Here is a 17,946-nt window from a genome sequence, read left to right on the forward strand (position 1 = left end):
GTCAGCATCCTCTTCGTCTAAACCCAAGCCACCAGCTGTGGCTGCAGCAAATGTAAAGTCCGGAGTGACATCTTCTTCAGCATCTTTTTTACTGTATGCTTCAAGACTGATAGCTCTATCCTTGTCGAAAATGTTCCCAAGATGTTCAAACCATAGTTGTAAAAACTGGACCGACCGACCGGTTTGACTGGAAAATTGGTGAACCGAATTTTTGGCCGGTCCAGTTGATCAATATGACCGGATAAGGAACAGAACCAGAGAGTCCGGTTCTGATGAAAGCTAGAGAACCGAAGGTTTTTGTTCACCCGGCCGGTTCAAAAGCTTTTTTTTTTTTAATTTACTTGCCAAAACAACGTCGTTTTGGTTTTACAAAAAAAAAAGAAACACTCGAACCAAAGCAATACACCCATCCTTATTCAACAACGGCTAACCCTTCCCCCTCACCTCACCTCACTCTGTCACTCACCGCGCCACTGCCGCCTACCGGTCTGTGTCGTCTTCTTCGTCTCACCTCACCTCACCTCACCGTGACACCTATTCTCAACTCTCAAGTCTCCAACGATGTCACCTCACCTCACCGCGGCTCCGTCGTTGTCTTCATCGCTTCTTCTTGCTCCGCTTCGTCGTCGTTGTTGTCGTGCCGTCTCCGTCATCTGCTCTCTTAGACAAGTTGGCGGTCTCCGTCATCTTCGTCCTCTGTTCTGTCAAATAGGTTGGTGCTCGTCTTCTAATGCTCTTGTTCTGTTCTGTTTGGTTGTGAACTATGAAGTTGTTCTGTTCTTCTAATGCTCTGTCGGACAGATTTTTCTTCTAATGCTCTTGTTCTGTTCTAATGCTCTTGTGCTGTTCTGTTCTATTTGGTGTTTGAATCTACTTGTTGAAAATTGAAATTGTGAATCTGTTCTGTTTTATTTGGTGTTTGTTCTGCTTGGATATGCTTGTTGAAATTATGAATTTTAGTATGAATCTGCTTGTTGAAATAGGTGTTGTTGAATAGGAAATTTAAGGTTGTTGACTCTGCTTGAAACTGTTTGTTGAAATTTTAGTATGAATCCGCTTGTTTAAATAGGTGGTGTTGAAGTAATCTGTTTAGTATGAATTTGCTTGTTCTGTGAATTTAAGGTTGCTGAATAGGAATAGGGAATAGGGAATAGGGAATAGGGAATTTAGGGTTGTTGTTGTTTTATACTTTTGCTACTCCATATTGTTTTAGAATGGCTTCAGCGAATAGACCATCAGAAACACCATCTTCGCAAGAATAAGGAACCCAAAAAAACAATAATGTTGGTGAAGAACTGAAGATATGTATTGTGTAGAGCATCTCGCTTTAATTGTAAAGAGATTGATGGTCCACTGACATTGTTGCATATCTGGGCTTGGATTCGTATGTCGTTTCTTGCCCCGATTCCTGGAACCTTGTGGTTCTTTTCGCTGACTAACCGGTAATATCAATTGTTATATGATATTGAATAATGTGTACATTGGCATAGAATGTTTAGAGTTCTAATTTATACACCCAATAATCTACGCCTCTTCGGATAGCATAATCTTTAATTGCCATAATCATAGATTCGCGAGAACTAAATTTCATTCCACGACAAATTTATCATCTGCCACAATCGGAGACTCTGCTACAACAATATCATGACATAAGTACACAAGAATACATATACAAATATATATAAAAACATAAAATTTTATTAAACAAATTATACATATATAAATTATAATAAAATTTAATATAAAAATACATTAATATATCCATCCACGTAGATATATAATTTTTATGTTAACAAAAGAATATAAATTATATTATTCGATAACCGTATAATATAATATAAGAATGTTATATACGGTTATATAATAATATCAACATATTATCTAAATTTAAATAAATATATACATAGATTTTAAATTTTGAATTTGTAATAGATATACATAAATAAATATATAAATATTTATAATATAAATAATATAAACATATAATTCTTAAATACAATTTAACTTTAATATATATATACTATAAATAATTTAAATACATACAATTTATACATCAGGATAATAATAATCATACTAATTGTCTTCAATAATAATATATAATAGTGCAATTTATATTTTAATTCTATAAATACAATTACACATCACTAATTGTATACAGAACCTAATAATAATCATACTATTTAATATTAAATTTAATTATTTATATCATAAAACTACTATATAGTTATCTAAACTACATACTTGCATTAAAGTATTTAAGGTATTCTGATACATACATAGCCTCCAGATCTAATACGCGCATAAAAGATGGCTCTTCAAACGGATGCTAGTGTATTTGTCACTTCCGCTACATCTGTCTCCATGGTATCATCAGCTTTATTATCGTCTTCGTTTAGCTCAACAACCTCATAGTTGTTTTCAAACTCATCCTCACTGTCACTGTTGTAATCTTTTCATTCGATATTTCGATCGACTTCAGATTGTTGGAACTCAATGTACAGCTCGATAAATAACACTCGTGATCGATTTTCGTAGTAGATTGAAAACATCTCGTGCATGCTCCCTTCATCCGTGATATACTTCGTTTGGAAATGAACAAACCCACCAAACATACACTGATACAGGATACCGGTATAAAATACCCAATACTAGCTTCGGTATATGCGGATCTATTCTTTCACAAATAACACCTTTTAGTTCTTCAAATGGTATTGTAAAAAGAACAATAACATCACATGAATTTTCGCATACAAATCTTACTCCCTCAAGTGTTTGTAATAATATCTGACCATGATAATATAATTTTAACATAACTCTATCCTCCATTTTTTTTAAAACAATGTCTCTCTTCTCAGCATTAGTTCAAAGTTGCAAAAAAAAAAAAAAAAAACAAAATGAACACAGTCTAAGAACGAAAAAAAAGATGAATGGAAGAAGACAAAGTTTTGCACAAGTGGGATGCGAAGTATATATATATTACAAATCTGACCCTCAATTTTCAATTTTAATGAATTAATTTTTTTTAATTAAAAAAATTGACCCACAAATTTCAATTTTGCATTTTATGAAAAATTTTTTAATCCAAAACTTATCCTCTGATTTACTCCTTTTTTTAAAAAAAAAAATCTGATTCTACACAAATCGAAAGCACTGTTATGTCCACTTCTTAACTTAAATTTTACATTACTGAAATCTTACCCTAAATTTTCTAACCCCTATAAAACTGAGGTTCCAATTTGTATTCTTCAATTTTAAAAAAAACCAACCCCATATTCTTTAAAAACGTATTCCAAATTCATAACTAAATAAATGAGCCTTAAGCTTACTATTCTTCAATGTATTGATTTACCAAAGAAGATCTTTTTTTTTTCCCTTATTCAACAGGCCAGGGCCATAGGCCGAAAACATAAGTACTTAAAATAAGAGCCTGATTAAATATAAAATTAGATTCTCCATAATCTTATCTGTTGTTGAATGTTGAATATTGATCCTCTAAAATCTAAACTATGTAGTCTAAAGTGAATGGAACACCGTCCAACAAAAAGAAAATGAAACAGAACACCGTCCCTGCACGTTAATTAGGCAAAAGAAACAATTTTATCGGTCAATTTGGACAAACAACTCCACGGTTGAAATAAAGACAGCAGAAGATAAACTTGTAAGTTGATTTTTATATCCTATATTTTACATTATTAAAAAATAACATAAAAACAATTATTAAATTTAGAGTTCTTTTAGAATAAAACATTTTTATAAAATTTAGTGTTAATTAAGTTTTGAAATTTCAGACAAACCATAACACTTATCAAAATGCTTATAAATTAGTTAAAAATATATAGATATTAGAAGTATTTAAATTTAAATCGATCTAAATAAAATTATTCATCTAATTAATTAAAATAAAGAAATTAATCAAAACAGTATGAATTTGAATGTGGCTGGATTTTATTTTTAACAACCGGTATGGGTTGGATTCAGTTTCGAATATATTTCTTAAATTTTTTTGATAGAATGTAAGTAATGCTATAAACTTTACAAATTAGTTTTACCCCGGTATGTTCTTTTTTTGTCTGCAAAGGTAGTCTTATCCCGACACTTAATACCTAACGTTTTTTAATATTTATATGAGTCCCCTTTTCAAGATCATATAATATTATATATATTATTTTAAAATATTATTTACGTATTAAAATTAACTATTAAAATTAATTAATAATATATAAATAAATATAAATATATAATTAAATTTATTTTTAATATATATTTTATATTTTTAGACAAATACTCGATTTTAGCTATTGAATTTAATGTATAACTAACCATGAGTCTGATTGATGTTATTTTCAATTTTTTAATGGAGAGCGAGAGGAGTGCGTTGATAATCGGTCACAGAAAATCCTAATTAAGCAGTCTGGGTCCGGGGTTGGTATATAAAATTTTGAAAAAAAAAATAAGTTTTTTATTTTTTAAAATTTGGATATATCAATTTTTGAATTTAATTTGTTTTATTTTAAAAAAATTTCATGTGTATATGCGTATATCAGTCAGACTAATACAACAAAAGTCATATTTCTTTTTTCTGTTGGATCTATTAAATTCAAATGAACAAAAAAAATTGATATTTCCAAATTTAAAAAAAAATTAGAGATATATATTTAAATTATTAAAAATTTAAATGCCCCCAACTAAAAGGTATATAAAATTTTGGAAAATTTTTGTATTTTCTGACTAGCACTTAATCATCCAAATAAAAATGAGTGATTTTTTATCATTAAATATAATTTTACACCATTAAAAACACTATTAATAACCAATTAATGGTTACAAAACACCAAAATTACTACTCTACCATTCCTCTAAAATTTCAAAGTCATTCATCTCTCTTCTCTCAGCTCAGACCCTCACCAAATTCAGACAAACCAACCCACAACCACTCTCCCTCCTTTTAACATTTTCCATTCCCACACTCTCCTAACACCACACCACTATGGCTACAGCTACAAACTTCCACGTTTTTCTTGCCTTTACCGCCATCTTCGCTCTTCTTTCCCTCGCAGCCACCGCAACAACGATAGCCACCAAGGAGAGCGTCTACGACCTTCTCCCCAAGTACGGTCTCCCCAGTGGTCTGTTACCGGACTCCGTCACCGACTACAGCCTCTCCGACGACGGCAGATTCGTCGTCGTTTTGGATCAGCCCTGCTACATACAGTTCGATTACCTGGTCTACTACGAGACCAAGATCACCGGGAAGCTGAGCTACGGTTCCATCACGGAGCTCAGCGGTATTCAGGTTCAGCGGTTCTTCATTTGGTTCAATGTTGACGAGATCAGAGTCGATTTGCCTCCCTCCGACAACATCTATTTCCAAGTTGGATTAATCAACAAGAAGCTCGACGTTGACCAGTTCAAGACCGTTCGTTCTTGCCGCGATTCCCTCACCGCTTCCCCTTGCCACGGAACTAAAACCCCTTCCTCTTCCTTCAAGGTATGCAGTTTTTCTTTTTCCTTTTTATTTTTACTTTCCTCCGTTTATGTTCTAGAATGTTCCGATTTGTTATTTTGAACTGCCTAATCTAAAATTGGGGATATTGAAGCAATAGCGGTCTTGCAAGATAACTTAGCCGACACGAGACTTAAACTTACACTTGAAATTCCAAGAGAAAGATCTGAGTAATCGTTTATTGTTTTGTTGGTTAGTGCAGTGCACAGCTGAACATAACTGTGTGTGATCTGGCTTATGAAACGGTTATTTTTGTGTGGGTGGTAGTTGAGTGGGTAGGTTTCTTTTACTACTTATAGTGAATGAGACGGGATTGTTGTGCTATTTTTGGTAAATGTGACAAGAAGGTTTTTGACCATGAGAAGCTCATGCTTCTTTGTAGTCAGCTCAGCGTTGTAACTTGGATTGATTACTGTTAATCCAAACATATTTGTAGCTCAAATTAGATTAGATTTGATCTGGTTCAATGAAGTTTGTAGGTGAAGGTGTTGGACCACACCTTCTACAAGTGTGGAAGAATAAGAGTGTGTCAACAAAAACAAGAAGCCAACTTAACTACTTTTTAAGAGTGACCAATGCTGTCAATAGATGACTTGAAATAAGACTATTAGGCGTTTGGTGGAGAGACAGAGACGGAAAAACTGAGACTGAGAGATAGGGACTAAGAGACAGAGATTGAAATAAATCTCAGTATTCTGTTTGGTGCAAAATGGGAGATAGGAATTGAAACAAGAATGAAACTCTAATTTAATTTGCACAAAGGGTAAAATTGGAATTAATTAATTGAAATAAGAGTATTTTAGGTATAAAATGTTATTAAAGTTTCAATCTCCATTTCTAAAAATTTTAGTCCTCTGTGTCCCTACTTTTTGGAGGTACTGAAATACTGAAATTTTGGAGACTGAGACAGAAATTTTAGTACCAATCTCTAAACCAACAAACACGATACTGAGTCTCAGTCTCTCAGTCTCTGTCTCAGTACTTCAAACCAGACGCTACCTTATAGTTTTCCAAAACTAAATTGATTTTGAGCAGTTTCAACTCTCAGCTTGAGTTGGATGTTCCTTAAAGTTGTCACGTAAGTGGAACCCCCGCTGGTCTTACTACCAATATCAAGTGTTACATAACACACTATGTAAATCTTAATTTAGGGACTTAAACTTGTAAATTCAAGAGTTTGATAACATTGTTTCCAATATAATCTGTTGCCCGTGTATGTTGGAAATGTGTACAATTAGGAAATGCGTATACACGAACACATAAACTTTGTTAATTTTCTGCATTCTGCAACCTGTTTCCCCTGTTAATTTTGCTTGTATGCTCTATTGGAATCAGAGAATAGTTACTGATATGTTCATATCTTTTGTGACTTGCAGCTTCCTGCAGCGGTGGATGAAATTCCTATGCTGCTCACAGAGTAGATGCTGCTTTATACTTGATACCAAGTGCTATCTGCCATAATGAAATGACGTTTTTATATGTCATTGTAATAATAGCCAGCTTATCTTTCAAGATACAAGACTCACAATCTCGAGTCTTGTGATCTTCCTACGAAACCTTTATGAACATGTGTATGTATATATATAATATATGACTGTATGAGTATGAGTGTATGACTAAAGTTCTGAGACTAAATGCATGCAAGTTGCAGAACTTTATCGTAAAGATATAAGTGCCTTCTGAATGGTAGAATCGTATCTCGCTAGAAGTTAACTATTCTGGACATAATTTTCCCTTTTCCTACCCAATCTTTTTGACTATCTATTATGATTGCTTTTCTTCCAGGGCATTGAATATGGTTGATGCCGCTTTAGCCTGATTTAACACCTACCAGGCGCTCCCTTACATTAGTCATTTTAAGAAACATAGAATAGTCGTGGTTGTGTTTATCCAGATGAACCCATTTTTTATTTTCACTTTTTGGGTGACCAAATTAACTTCACATTAATTTTGTTTGTTTGGAAAAAAAAATTCCTAAAAGTACTTTTATAGATATCCAAAATCTAAATTATACAACATCAATGAAGTCTTGTCCCACTAGCTTAGGTCGGTTACTTGGATCAAATGATATTATTGAGTTCTATCATGTATCATGTCTATGACCATTTACATATATATTTCGTTTTACCACTTCATGAATGGTCTTTCTAGGTTTTCCTTTACCTTTCACCCTTTATCCATCTTTCATCTCATCCACCTTCTTGATTAGGTGTTCTGTTGGTCTTTTTTTCACATGTCCAACTCCAAACTATCTGAGATGCGATTCTACCATCTTTTCCACAATAGGTGTTATTCCAACTCTCTCTCTTATATCTTCGTTCCTTATCCTATCAAATTGCGTATGACCACTCATCCATCTCAACATCTTTATCTCTGTCACACTTAACTTATGTTCGTGTTCTCTTTTGGCCGCTCAACACACCATAAAGTATAGCCGATCTAATAGCAGTGCGATAGAGTTTAAAGGCACTATTTTGTCACATAAAACTAGACGTACTCTGCCATTTTGACCAATCTGCTTGAATCCTATGATTTATGTCCTATTCAATCTCTCCATTACCCTATATAATACACCCAAGATACTTAAAACTTTTAACTTTTTTATAGGATGTTTTCTCCAATCTTCACCTTTGTATTAGAATTTTTCATTCGACGGCCGAACTTACATTCCATATATTCCATCTTACTAGACTATACACTTCTAGAGAAAATGCACATATTAATTGGCTATGTATTACAGGTATAACATAGGTGGAGTTCAAAATCAAAATTATAGAATTAGTAAATTATGTTTTTTTTAAAAATAGGAAAGTATTTTTTTGGTGACTAAATAGGAAAGTATTTGTAATTCTTTAGAGTATTTTAAATTCTTAATAGAAAAATATTGTGCTTGATGTAACCCAAAAAGAAAAGGACAAAAAATGTGCCTTGGTGTTTAATTGTAAACTATTTTTACAAAATTTAAGATATTTTTTACTGATAATTGTAGCTTATGGAGAGGGGATTTCAGTTTTCCCTTCATTAGTTGAATTTGCTTTTCCTTTCATTAGTGTTTAATTTTGTATAAAAAAATATTTATTAAAAAATATTAATTTAAATTTATCCTACAAAAATTTATGATATTAAAATTAATAATGATTACATTTATAATATATTAAATCATTACAGTTGATTTTAGAACGGGGTGAATTTAATAATATAAAAAAATTGCAAATGATAAACACAGATTTTTTTATAAAAAATATATTTCATGACTACCTTATTAGTTAGGTCCTTACATAAACCAAAAAATAAAAAAAAGTATACATTTAAAATTAAAATAGTTTAATTAATAATCAATAGTATATTGTTATATTAGTAGAAAAAAATTAATTTTTAAATTTACTCCTTAAAAAAATTATGCAATCGATTGGATGAAACTCAAAAAATATATACAACGGTAAAACGCAAAAAGGCATGCTAAATTCCTGATTTCTAAGACTGGGTTTGGTAGAGCATACTTGTGCTTTTGTTAAAAAGTTTAAGTGCTTCTGTTTGTCGTTTTTTAAAATTAAGGGTATTTTTAAAAGCATTTAAGCAAAAAATTTTAAAAGTTAGTTTGTACTTGCTAAATTTTATTTATTTTTTCGCACATATTTTTCACTATTATATTGCTATTGAAATCCTCATATATTTCTAATTTTTCATTCTAACATTTACAAATTTTAACACAGTTTTTATATATTTTTTATTTTTTAATTTTAACCTAATCTTCACAAATTTTAACACAAATATATCTCTATCACATATTAGGTATGAACTTCTATTTATTTATATTATTTTTTTGTGAGTACTAAAATTAGATTACATACAAATTTTATTATTGACTAAAGATAACTCTATTATATTAGTACAATCAAGTAAATATTTAAACTATTAGTCTCTAAAATTTGAGTTAGGTAATTTAGTATTTTTAATGATGATATTGAGGTTAAATAAATTTTTATGATAGTTATATAAAATTTTAAAGTTAAATAATAAAAGAGTTTATTTATTATATTTATGTTTATTATAAATTTTTTATTTTAAAATTATTTTATTTTAAAATATTATATAAAATTTTAAAGAATTTGAAAAAATAAATTATTTTCGTTATAAACATGTTTATTATAATTTTTTCAAATTTTAAAAGTTATTTTACCAAATACAACTTAGATACTTGTGCTTATTAAAAGTCATTTTTAATTTAATTTTATCAAACATAAGTGCGGCTGCTTTTAAAAAAATGTCTTTTAAAAGACAGCTTTTGTGTTTGTTTAGACACAAAACTAGAAAAAAAAAAATTTTTTTGAGACGCTGTAATTTACATCTTTTTTTAAAAGATTTTTTTTTTAAAAGAAAGATGTTTTTTATGTAATAAATAAACAAAAAAATACTTTTATATGTGTATGTCTAAAATCAGCCCAACCATTTTGTGCACATTAAATGCGCCATCTTTTATGAACCATTAGATTTTACTAAATGAAAATCAAAGGATGTTATAAAAGAGGAGTAATAATAGACTTTATAAATATAGAATATATTAATATATACACACATAAATATATTTTAATACAGAATATTTTAAAAATGACAAGTATAATCTTTTACTTTAAAATAAATATAAAACATATAAATATGTAAAAAATATCTTTTATTTATTAAGATTAATTATTATACCGTACTATTTTTAATTACATAATATAAAAAATTAAATTATTTTATATTACTTGAAAATATTTGTGTAATATTTATATATTTTATATTTATTTTAAAATAAAAGATTATACTTGCCATTTTTAAAATATTCTATATTAAAATATATTTATGTATATATATACTAATATATTCTATATTTATAAAGTCTATTAGTACCCTTCTTTCATAATATCATTTGATTTTCATTTAATAAAATTTAATAGTTCATAAAAGGTAGCGCATCTAATGTGCATAAAATGGTTGGGCTGATTTTAGACATACCCCTTTTATATTGTTATACTCAAACATAATTAATAGATAAAAAAGATTTTTTTACATGAAATACCCAAACATAAAATTACTTTTACGTCTTTCCTATAAAGTCTTTAAAAAAAAAATTAAAAAAAATCTTTTCTTAAAAACTCACTTAAACAAATCCTTTATAAACTACTTTAAAAAATTAAAAACTTTACCAAACCAAACCAAGTTATTTCATTCCTTCCTTCTTTTTATTGCTTCTTTTCCAGATCCAAACAAAATGAGTAACTGCGAAAATTGAATTTTGAAAAAACAAAGAAGAAAGAAGCCCTAAGCCCCAAACCCTCTTTCTCCTTATTCCCTCACCTCGCTGCTGCTCGAAACCGTCTCGACGTTCTTTCAAGTCACTTCGCCGCCGCCATCTCTCCCTCTGCTTCGATTGGTTCGTCCCTCGCTGTCGTTGATATTGTTTCCATTAATTCTGTTGATCTAAATTCAATTTCTTGTTAATGCGTTCTCGAATCTAACCATCCGAAAACATTTGATTTGAATCCAAAATAACTCACATATGGCGGTATGGTGTTCCTCAATAGTCATTCACTCGATAACTGTGTGTACTAATAGCATCTATGTGAACGAGTATTACAATATTTATTTCTGTTCCTCACTTTCTATTGTTGCCTATTTGCTGTCCCAATATTCAGATTGATTTTTATATATTGAGTTTATGATAATTGCAAGTAGAGAAAATGCACATCGTTAGCTTTGGCCGTTTGAGAACTTCTTGGTACTAATTCTCAAGAGTTGTTTGTGAGCTTTCCTTCTTTTTAAGCTTTCATTCTGATAATTATTTCCATTCAAAATTACTTTGGAACAATAGGGTTTTCAAATACTGAAGTTGAATCGATAATTGAGAAAGAAAAAGATTGATGTCGAAAGAAGTTTGGATTGAACATTTTCAATAAATGTTTCAGGTTGTAGACAAAAACGAATGGATTCATCACAAAGTGCAGCTGTTGGGGGCAATGGTGGAACTAGTGGCAATGGGACATTGATCTCTCAATCTAATGACACTGCAGCTTCTGCAATAGGAGCTGATGATTCTATGCAAAAGTTGAGCCAAGTCAGTGACTCCATTCAGAAAACCTTGGGCCTCATCCATCAGCTTTATCTTACGGTATCTACTTACAATGCTGCTTTTCAAATGCCTCTCCTCCAACGCATGTATGTACCTTTAATCTTTTCGTATAGTGATTTTTCTTTCTCTATTTTACCTTTTTCGCCTTGTTAGATATTGTATTTGCTGATCATATTTTTGCGTCAAATGTCCAGCAATGGTCTTGTTGCAGAGCTTGACAACATGGTTAAATTGGCTGAGAAGTGCAACATTCAAATTCCTATGGAGGTGGTGAAGTGAGTCTTCTACTGTTCCATGTGTTTCTATTCACAACCTAATAATTCACTTTCAATTCCCTTTTTACGTGCGAATTTAACTGATGATTTACGGCTGGATTTAGTTTAATTGATGATGGGAAGAATCCAGACGAATTTACCAAAGACGTTTTAAACAATTGCATTGCAAAGAATCAGATCACCAAAGGAAAGACTGATGCTTTGAAGGTTGGTTATAGTTTTTTTTTTCTGTTGGGAGGTTAGGATTGCGACTAAATCCCCATAGTGGTCTCTAAGATTCATGGCTTTCATTATTTTAGTCCTTCAAATTCAAAATTCACTATACCGGTCTCCGAGATCTAGTTCCAGGCACCATACCCTTTCCGGCATTGAGTCAGTGAACAGAATGCCGAGCTATCTCTGACTTGCGACGCTAGACACAATGCTAAATGATTTTTGTTCGTTTTGACGCTTAAACTAAGCAAAAACAAGGTTGTTTTGGAGAATGAAGGAAGATAAAACGGTTTGGACATTATATAAACTCTTCTTCGTCTTCTTGTCTTGCCTTGTTTAAGTGCCAAAATGAAACGGCGTCATTTAGCCATGTATCTAGGGTGGTAAGTCAGAGCTAGTTCAGCACTTCGTTCGCTGACTCAATACTAGAAAAGGTCCGGGACTAGTATGGTGTCCAAAGTTGAATCTCGGAGACCAGTATAGTGAATTTTGGATTTGAGGGACTAAAATAGTAAAGTCGTAAATCTGAAAGACTAGTTTGGGGATTTAGTCTTAGGATTGCTGCTTTTTTTTCCCTCTTTATGTTTGTTGAACTTCTTTCACTCATCTTATCACTTTTGTATGGGGCAGAGTTTTCGCAAGAATCTTTTGGAGGAATTGGAGCAGAACTTCCCTGCCGAGGTTGAAACTTTTAGGGAGAGTCGTGCTGCTTCTGCTGCGGTAAATATTACCTATTTGGTCTTTTATTTCATTGCCGAATCGAACTCTAAAAAAGAATTCCTCGTAATTGAGTTGTTTCTAGCTTATCACTTATAACATGTAGAGATGAATATGTATACTATGGGAAGGGGGAAGAATGGGGTTTGCTTTTAGGTTGAGGTAACTTACGCCATCTTGAAATGTCATCCTTCTCTCTTCCTTTCTGTTCACCATAAGCTCTTACTAACTACAGCCATTTCAACTTTCATGTTGAATAGGAAGCCCCATTCCTGCCCATTATTAAGAGGAGTATTTTCTAATATAGTATGTAGTGTTACATGTCTCCTTGTCAGTGCTCAGCACCCAATTTTGAGTCAACAAGACCAGTTGATTAAATATTTCATAAAGATACAAAGGAAGAAACAGTGATTGAACACTGTTTTCAAGATAAATTTATTCTGGTGGTTATTCCACTATTTTCTTTCTCATCCCCCTATTTTTCGCCATTTGGTTGCAACCCCCTATTGATAGCACTTTTCCATAGTTGATCCTATCCCTCTTGCTTTGTCTCAAACCTCATATGTACCAGCTTGGAAAAAGAAGGAACCTGGCTTGGAGTAAAATTGATTCCATAGTGAATTTCATGAATAATGACAACTAACGTCAGTTCTTTAATACTTGGGGAATATCAATCTTGACCTTATTTTGCATCAATGCAGGAATTGAAACGTCCATCTCAAGCACAGAGTGCACTAGCCAATGGAGATGTGAGAGTTAAAACAGAGCATTGACATTATAATGCATTGTATAGAGTGTAAAATTGGCGCAGGTTTTTGGCTCTAGCTGAACTTGAACTTGCAACCATTATTTGGTCAAAGGATATATGCTTTACCAACTAAGCCTTACCTCCAGAATGTATGAAAGTAGTAAATAAAGAAAATTATTTGATCTAAATTAGAAAAAAAGGTTACCCAGTGAAGTGATATTGATCTCATACTGATTTACAATTTTTAGTGCAGTTTAATCATGCCTTTCTTCTCGCTGATCTTGATTATGACCGTTAATCTGATGGCTCCTATCTTTTCTATTTTCTTTGAAAGATGGTTTAATACCTTTTCCTGGGACTAACATGTTTGGTTGAATGCTGCATGTATGTGAGTAAGTTTAAGAGCCAAGAGCATAGTGCTACTCGCATACTTTTTGCCCATACAAGTACTTTTTGGCGTAAATTGTCACTCTTTTTGGTTGCTTCCAGACATCACATTTCATTGAATTTATTATTGTTGTTGTAAGATGTTTCTTGCCTTAATTTAGACTTTGATGTTACAACGCTACAGTGAATAGAAGTATAATTTACATTTCGCTTGCTGACCATCAAATTGTGTAGGTGGCAATCCACAGTTTGTGTTTTCAATTTTAAGTTTAAGTCGATGTATGATTCAGTGATATGGATTTAATAAAAATTAATGATGCAAATTGTGCCTATATATTATGAAAAGTCGTCTTAAATGCTTGAGCTCTGTCCTTTTAAATGTCAATTTGGTCCTTTCAAAGTCATACTCTTTCATTAAACTGGTAATATAAATAGAAAAAAAGTATATATTGCGTCTAACTTCAAAATGGCTTGATCTCCTCAATGTTCAAGATTTACCTCTTTTTTTAGGCAAAAGGATCTTAGTCCTTTCTTCATTCCTTGATATTTTTAGATTCTTGGGGTAAGAACTACAGAATATAGATGCTATTTACGAGAATGGATACGAAGGACAGGAGGGAGACCTTAGCGCCAAGCCAACAATGATGGCTATTGGCTAACGCATTTTGTAGCCTTATAACCTTCTTTTGTTTTTTTGTGTTGCTACTTGTCCCTACGAAGAAGATTATCCCACTATCTACACAGAACTGGTTATTCGAAAACGAAAAGAGTGTATACATTCCACACATTAAGAACAGGACTAGACTTTATCTATCTTGAAACCAACCAATCAACATGCACCAGTTTCAATCTTGAAGTAGTTCCGTTTGATTAAGGGAAAGAAAACACATTAAGAATACGTCAACATCATCATAAGTTCATAACTACTAAGTTAATAATTGGATACCAATTGTAAAGAGAAGGACCAAGTGATTCAAAGCTTTCAAGCATGTGAGGCCTAAATAGCGGGTCCCTTAAATTGTTCCATTAGTTGGAAAATTAATAACGCATTAGAGACACAAGATGGACACACACTGCAAAGAAGTAAGTTAAGAATAAAAAATGGGACAACACAGGGTAAGTAACACCAACTACAACTAGAACAATTAATTTAGCAGTACGAGATACACACTTCAATATTTCTTGATAATTTTTTCTTTTTGGGGTAAATTTAAAAATAATAACAATAATAAAATAATATAAGAATTGCAAAACTAAACATGCAAAACTTGAGAACGTAGTAGACATCATAATAATAGCCAATAACATATCCTACTCTTCAATAATTCTTGTACTCTTGATCAAAATACTATGAAGAAGAATTGGTATATGAGAACCAAAGGTAAAATCCCACATATCACATCATTAACAATCCAATTCTTTCCCCAGTCAGCACCACTCTTGCTCTCAGTGCCTGTTTCCTTGGCTGCACTACCAGTTGCAGTACTAGCTGCAGTTAATTTTCATGGTCACAAATCACACAACATTAAAAGAAAAATTGTTAGAAGAATAACCAAAATAACAAGCAGCACAAAATATCATTGAATGTGCTAAATCCCAAATCAAGTGATTCCAAACCATTGAATATGCTAAATGGTTAGTTAGTTAGTTAGTTAGTTACCACTGGGAACTGGTGCAGTACTGTTTTTGCCGGTGCCACTTTCTACCCCTGAAAACACCTTGGCTTCTGGAGAGTTAGGTTTCAAATGCAAAAGGTCTGAAAAGCAAAAGAGGAACAAAACATGACATAATTCACATCAATAAAGACCACTACAAATAGTTCAAGAAGTAAAATAAACAATACACATCTAATGATATGATACAATATTAAAAATGAAATTACCTAACTTAACTCTAAAATTAGTAAGTAATATGTTACTAACCAACACATTGAGAAATATTAGCAGGTGTGTGACAAGCAGTTGGCAAATTGAGAGCAAGAGTGAGATTGATGGTGAGGCCAAGATTGGGGTCATCATGGTATTTGATGAGGAGGCAGAGGCATCTCTTGCTCTTTGCAATAACATCTTTGAGGCCACTGCAGCAATCTACTGTTGGGGTTTTTGCTTGAGCACTCACATATGGAAGACAAGTTGCTAATCCAACTAGTTTGTCAGCACATTCTTGCTTGTCTTGGTTCAAATCTGAGCTTCCATAACCAACAAAAAGGAGCACTGAAGTCAACAAGAGTGCTAGATTTCTTGTACTTTTGGAACTGATCATTTTTTTTTTAGATGCAGGAAAAGAAATAGGAGAGAATTGAACAAAGAAAGTGTTGTTTCTTTTGGAATGTGAATGTGATGGAATGAATAGTAGCATAGGAGTAGCCTTCTCTATATATAGATAATAGATTCATGACTTTATTGTTTATGTTTTCTGCATTTATTAGCATATCTTGTGGTTTTGTAAATTTTATTTATTTAGAGTTGAGTGAGAAATAAATTTTTGAGAATTTATATTTCAAATAGATTAGTCTTTAAAAAAAATATTAATAAAATTTTTTAAAATAATAAATATAGACAAGTTAGTTTAAATTACGACTTTTTATCCTAATTATAGGACTAAGTTAGAAATAGTGTATTTATATCTACTATCTCAGAAAAATTTATTAATATATTTTTTTAATAATTTATTTTTCATTTTATTTATTTATTTAAAATTTATCTCTACAGTTAATTTTTTTAACTAACATCAATTAATTTTTTAATTATTTTTTATTTTAAATTCTAAATCTTACAAGTCAATTTTTAAATCATACGTCGTTGAAAAAATTAAAATTAAAAAAATAATTTTACAATAAAAGAAAATAAACTAATATTAATTAATTTAAGATTACTTCTCTATCCTTCTTCAATTATTTATGCTGCCTTATTAGTGCAATAATTGATAATTGATGGAATGCACTTGACTTGTATGCATTTTTGGTTATTGGTTTTGTTGAATAAGATAAAAATAGAAAAGATATCCAAATGTGAGGCAAGTAATTAACACCATAGCCTTCATCTAAGCTTTGGGATAATGCCATTGCTTGGATTACACACTCCACCTTCCAAAATAAATTTTCCATCTGTTCTCCAACCTGACAGGTGTATGGTAGTTGCCACCTATCATTTTTGCACACACTTACAAGCATTTTATTGCGATAAATAATATGTACTTTAAAATATTAATAATAAATTCATCATTTTCATTTTTTATTATTATAAATATTTTTAAAATAGGTATTTTCTTAATTCTTATCGGTGTGCATACAGAATCAATGGATATTGACTTGTGGGAAGAGAAATATTAGAAATCATCAATTTCCACTTAATGTCTTTTAAAATTATACTCTTATTCTTGTACAACATTTTCTCTCTTTCAAGTTTCAACTTTCAACACAACAAGACTCTACTAAGCCGGCCACTCTATCGTTGTTTGCCACTAACATTTGAATATTCTAAATTTTAAATTTTTATTTTAAAAAATAAAATATTTTTTATTTTTAAATAATTTTTTTATATATTTTTTAGTTTTATCTATAAAATAAATAATAAAAGATTATATTTTTTTTTTTAAAATAAAATTTAAAATTTAGAGAATTAAAATCTTTATTACTGTCGTTGGTCATATTAAATACTAAACCTTCACTTTTAAATTCTAAATTTTAAATAATAATTTTTTTAAAAAAAATATTAACTAATCAAAAAATAATTCTCTATATTCATTTTTTTAATAATATTGATATAAATTTATCAGTAATTTCCTAACACTAAGTTTTTGCTCAATAATATCATATTTACTGTTGTGAACTTGTGATTATTAATTTTGTTTTATTAACTCCACGTTTACCTTAATGTCAAAATTAAGTTCACAAAAGCGCTTATCGTTTAATTTTTTTTGTTCACATCAAAGAGCATTGCCCTTCAAACTCGGTTGATGACGTAGCGAAGCAGAAGGTGGAGTGGTGGCA

The 17,946-nt window shown here is 31.1% G+C and overlaps 3 protein-coding genes across 3 annotated transcripts; 2 read left to right on the plus strand and 1 right to left on the minus strand.

The window, feature by feature from the left end:
- Nucleotides 1–4,748: 4,748 nt before the first annotated feature.
- LOC112736225 (uncharacterized) lies at nucleotides 4,749–7,231 on the plus strand. The gene is made up of 2 exons (XM_025785587.3): nucleotides 4,749–5,488; nucleotides 6,880–7,231. The coding sequence occupies exons 1-2, from the start codon at nucleotides 4,988–4,990 to the stop codon at nucleotides 6,922–6,924; spliced, it is 546 nt and encodes a 181-aa protein (XP_025641372.1). The 5' UTR covers nucleotides 4,749–4,987; the 3' UTR covers nucleotides 6,925–7,231.
- Nucleotides 7,232–10,683: 3,452 nt separating this feature from the next.
- LOC112736227 (mediator of RNA polymerase II transcription subunit 10b) lies at nucleotides 10,684–13,781 on the plus strand. The gene is made up of 6 exons (XM_025785590.2): nucleotides 10,684–10,919; nucleotides 11,452–11,701; nucleotides 11,810–11,890; nucleotides 11,995–12,097; nucleotides 12,734–12,823; nucleotides 13,522–13,781. The coding sequence occupies exons 2-6, from the start codon at nucleotides 11,469–11,471 to the stop codon at nucleotides 13,591–13,593; spliced, it is 579 nt and encodes a 192-aa protein (XP_025641375.1). The 5' UTR covers nucleotides 10,684–10,919; nucleotides 11,452–11,468; the 3' UTR covers nucleotides 13,594–13,781.
- A 1,295-nt stretch (nucleotides 13,782–15,076) lies between these two features.
- Nucleotides 15,077–16,545, minus strand: LOC112736226 (non-specific lipid transfer protein GPI-anchored 14). The gene is made up of 3 exons (XM_025785589.3): nucleotides 15,878–16,545; nucleotides 15,616–15,711; nucleotides 15,077–15,444 (listed from the first exon to the last, which is right to left on the minus strand). The coding sequence occupies exons 1-3, from the start codon at nucleotides 16,311–16,313 to the stop codon at nucleotides 15,296–15,298; spliced, it is 681 nt and encodes a 226-aa protein (XP_025641374.1). The 5' UTR covers nucleotides 16,314–16,545; the 3' UTR covers nucleotides 15,077–15,295.
- Between the last annotated feature and the right edge of the window lie 1,401 nt (nucleotides 16,546–17,946).

Source organism: Arachis hypogaea, chromosome 13 (assembly GCF_003086295.3).
Source record: "Arachis hypogaea cultivar Tifrunner chromosome 13, arahy.Tifrunner.gnm2.J5K5, whole genome shotgun sequence".
Taxonomy (NCBI): Eukaryota; Viridiplantae; Streptophyta; class Magnoliopsida; order Fabales; family Fabaceae; genus Arachis; species Arachis hypogaea.

What these genes read in the sequence shown, in the direction of transcription:
- LOC112736225 (XM_025785587.3), top strand. Translation starts at nt 4,988, where the DNA reads ATGGCTACAGCTACAAACTTCCACGTTTTTCTTGCCTTTACCGCCATC. An exon ending in CCCCTTCCTCTTCCTTCAAG is followed by an intron (nt 5,489 to 6,879) that starts GTATGCAGTTTT and finishes TGTGACTTGCAG; the next exon opens with CTTCCTGCAGCGGTGGATGA.
- LOC112736227 (XM_025785590.2), top strand. Translation starts at nt 11,469, where the DNA reads ATGGATTCATCACAAAGTGCAGCTGTTGGGGGCAATGGTGGAACTAGT. An exon ending in GAAAGACTGATGCTTTGAAG is followed by an intron (nt 12,098 to 12,733) that starts GTTGGTTATAGT and finishes TGTATGGGGCAG; the next exon opens with AGTTTTCGCAAGAATCTTTT. An exon ending in GTCGTGCTGCTTCTGCTGCG is followed by an intron (nt 12,824 to 13,521) that starts GTAAATATTACC and finishes GCATCAATGCAG; the next exon opens with GAATTGAAACGTCCATCTCA.
- LOC112736226 (XM_025785589.3), bottom strand. Translation starts at nt 16,313, where the DNA reads ATGCTACTATTCATTCCATCACATTCACATTCCAAAAGAAACAACACT. An exon ending in TAATATTTCTCAATGTGTTG is followed by an intron (nt 15,712 to 15,877) that starts GTTAGTAACATA and finishes TTTGCTTTTCAG; the next exon opens with ACCTTTTGCATTTGAAACCT. An exon ending in TACTGCACCAGTTCCCAGTG is followed by an intron (nt 15,445 to 15,615) that starts GTAACTAACTAA and finishes AATTAACTGCAG; the next exon opens with CTAGTACTGCAACTGGTAGT.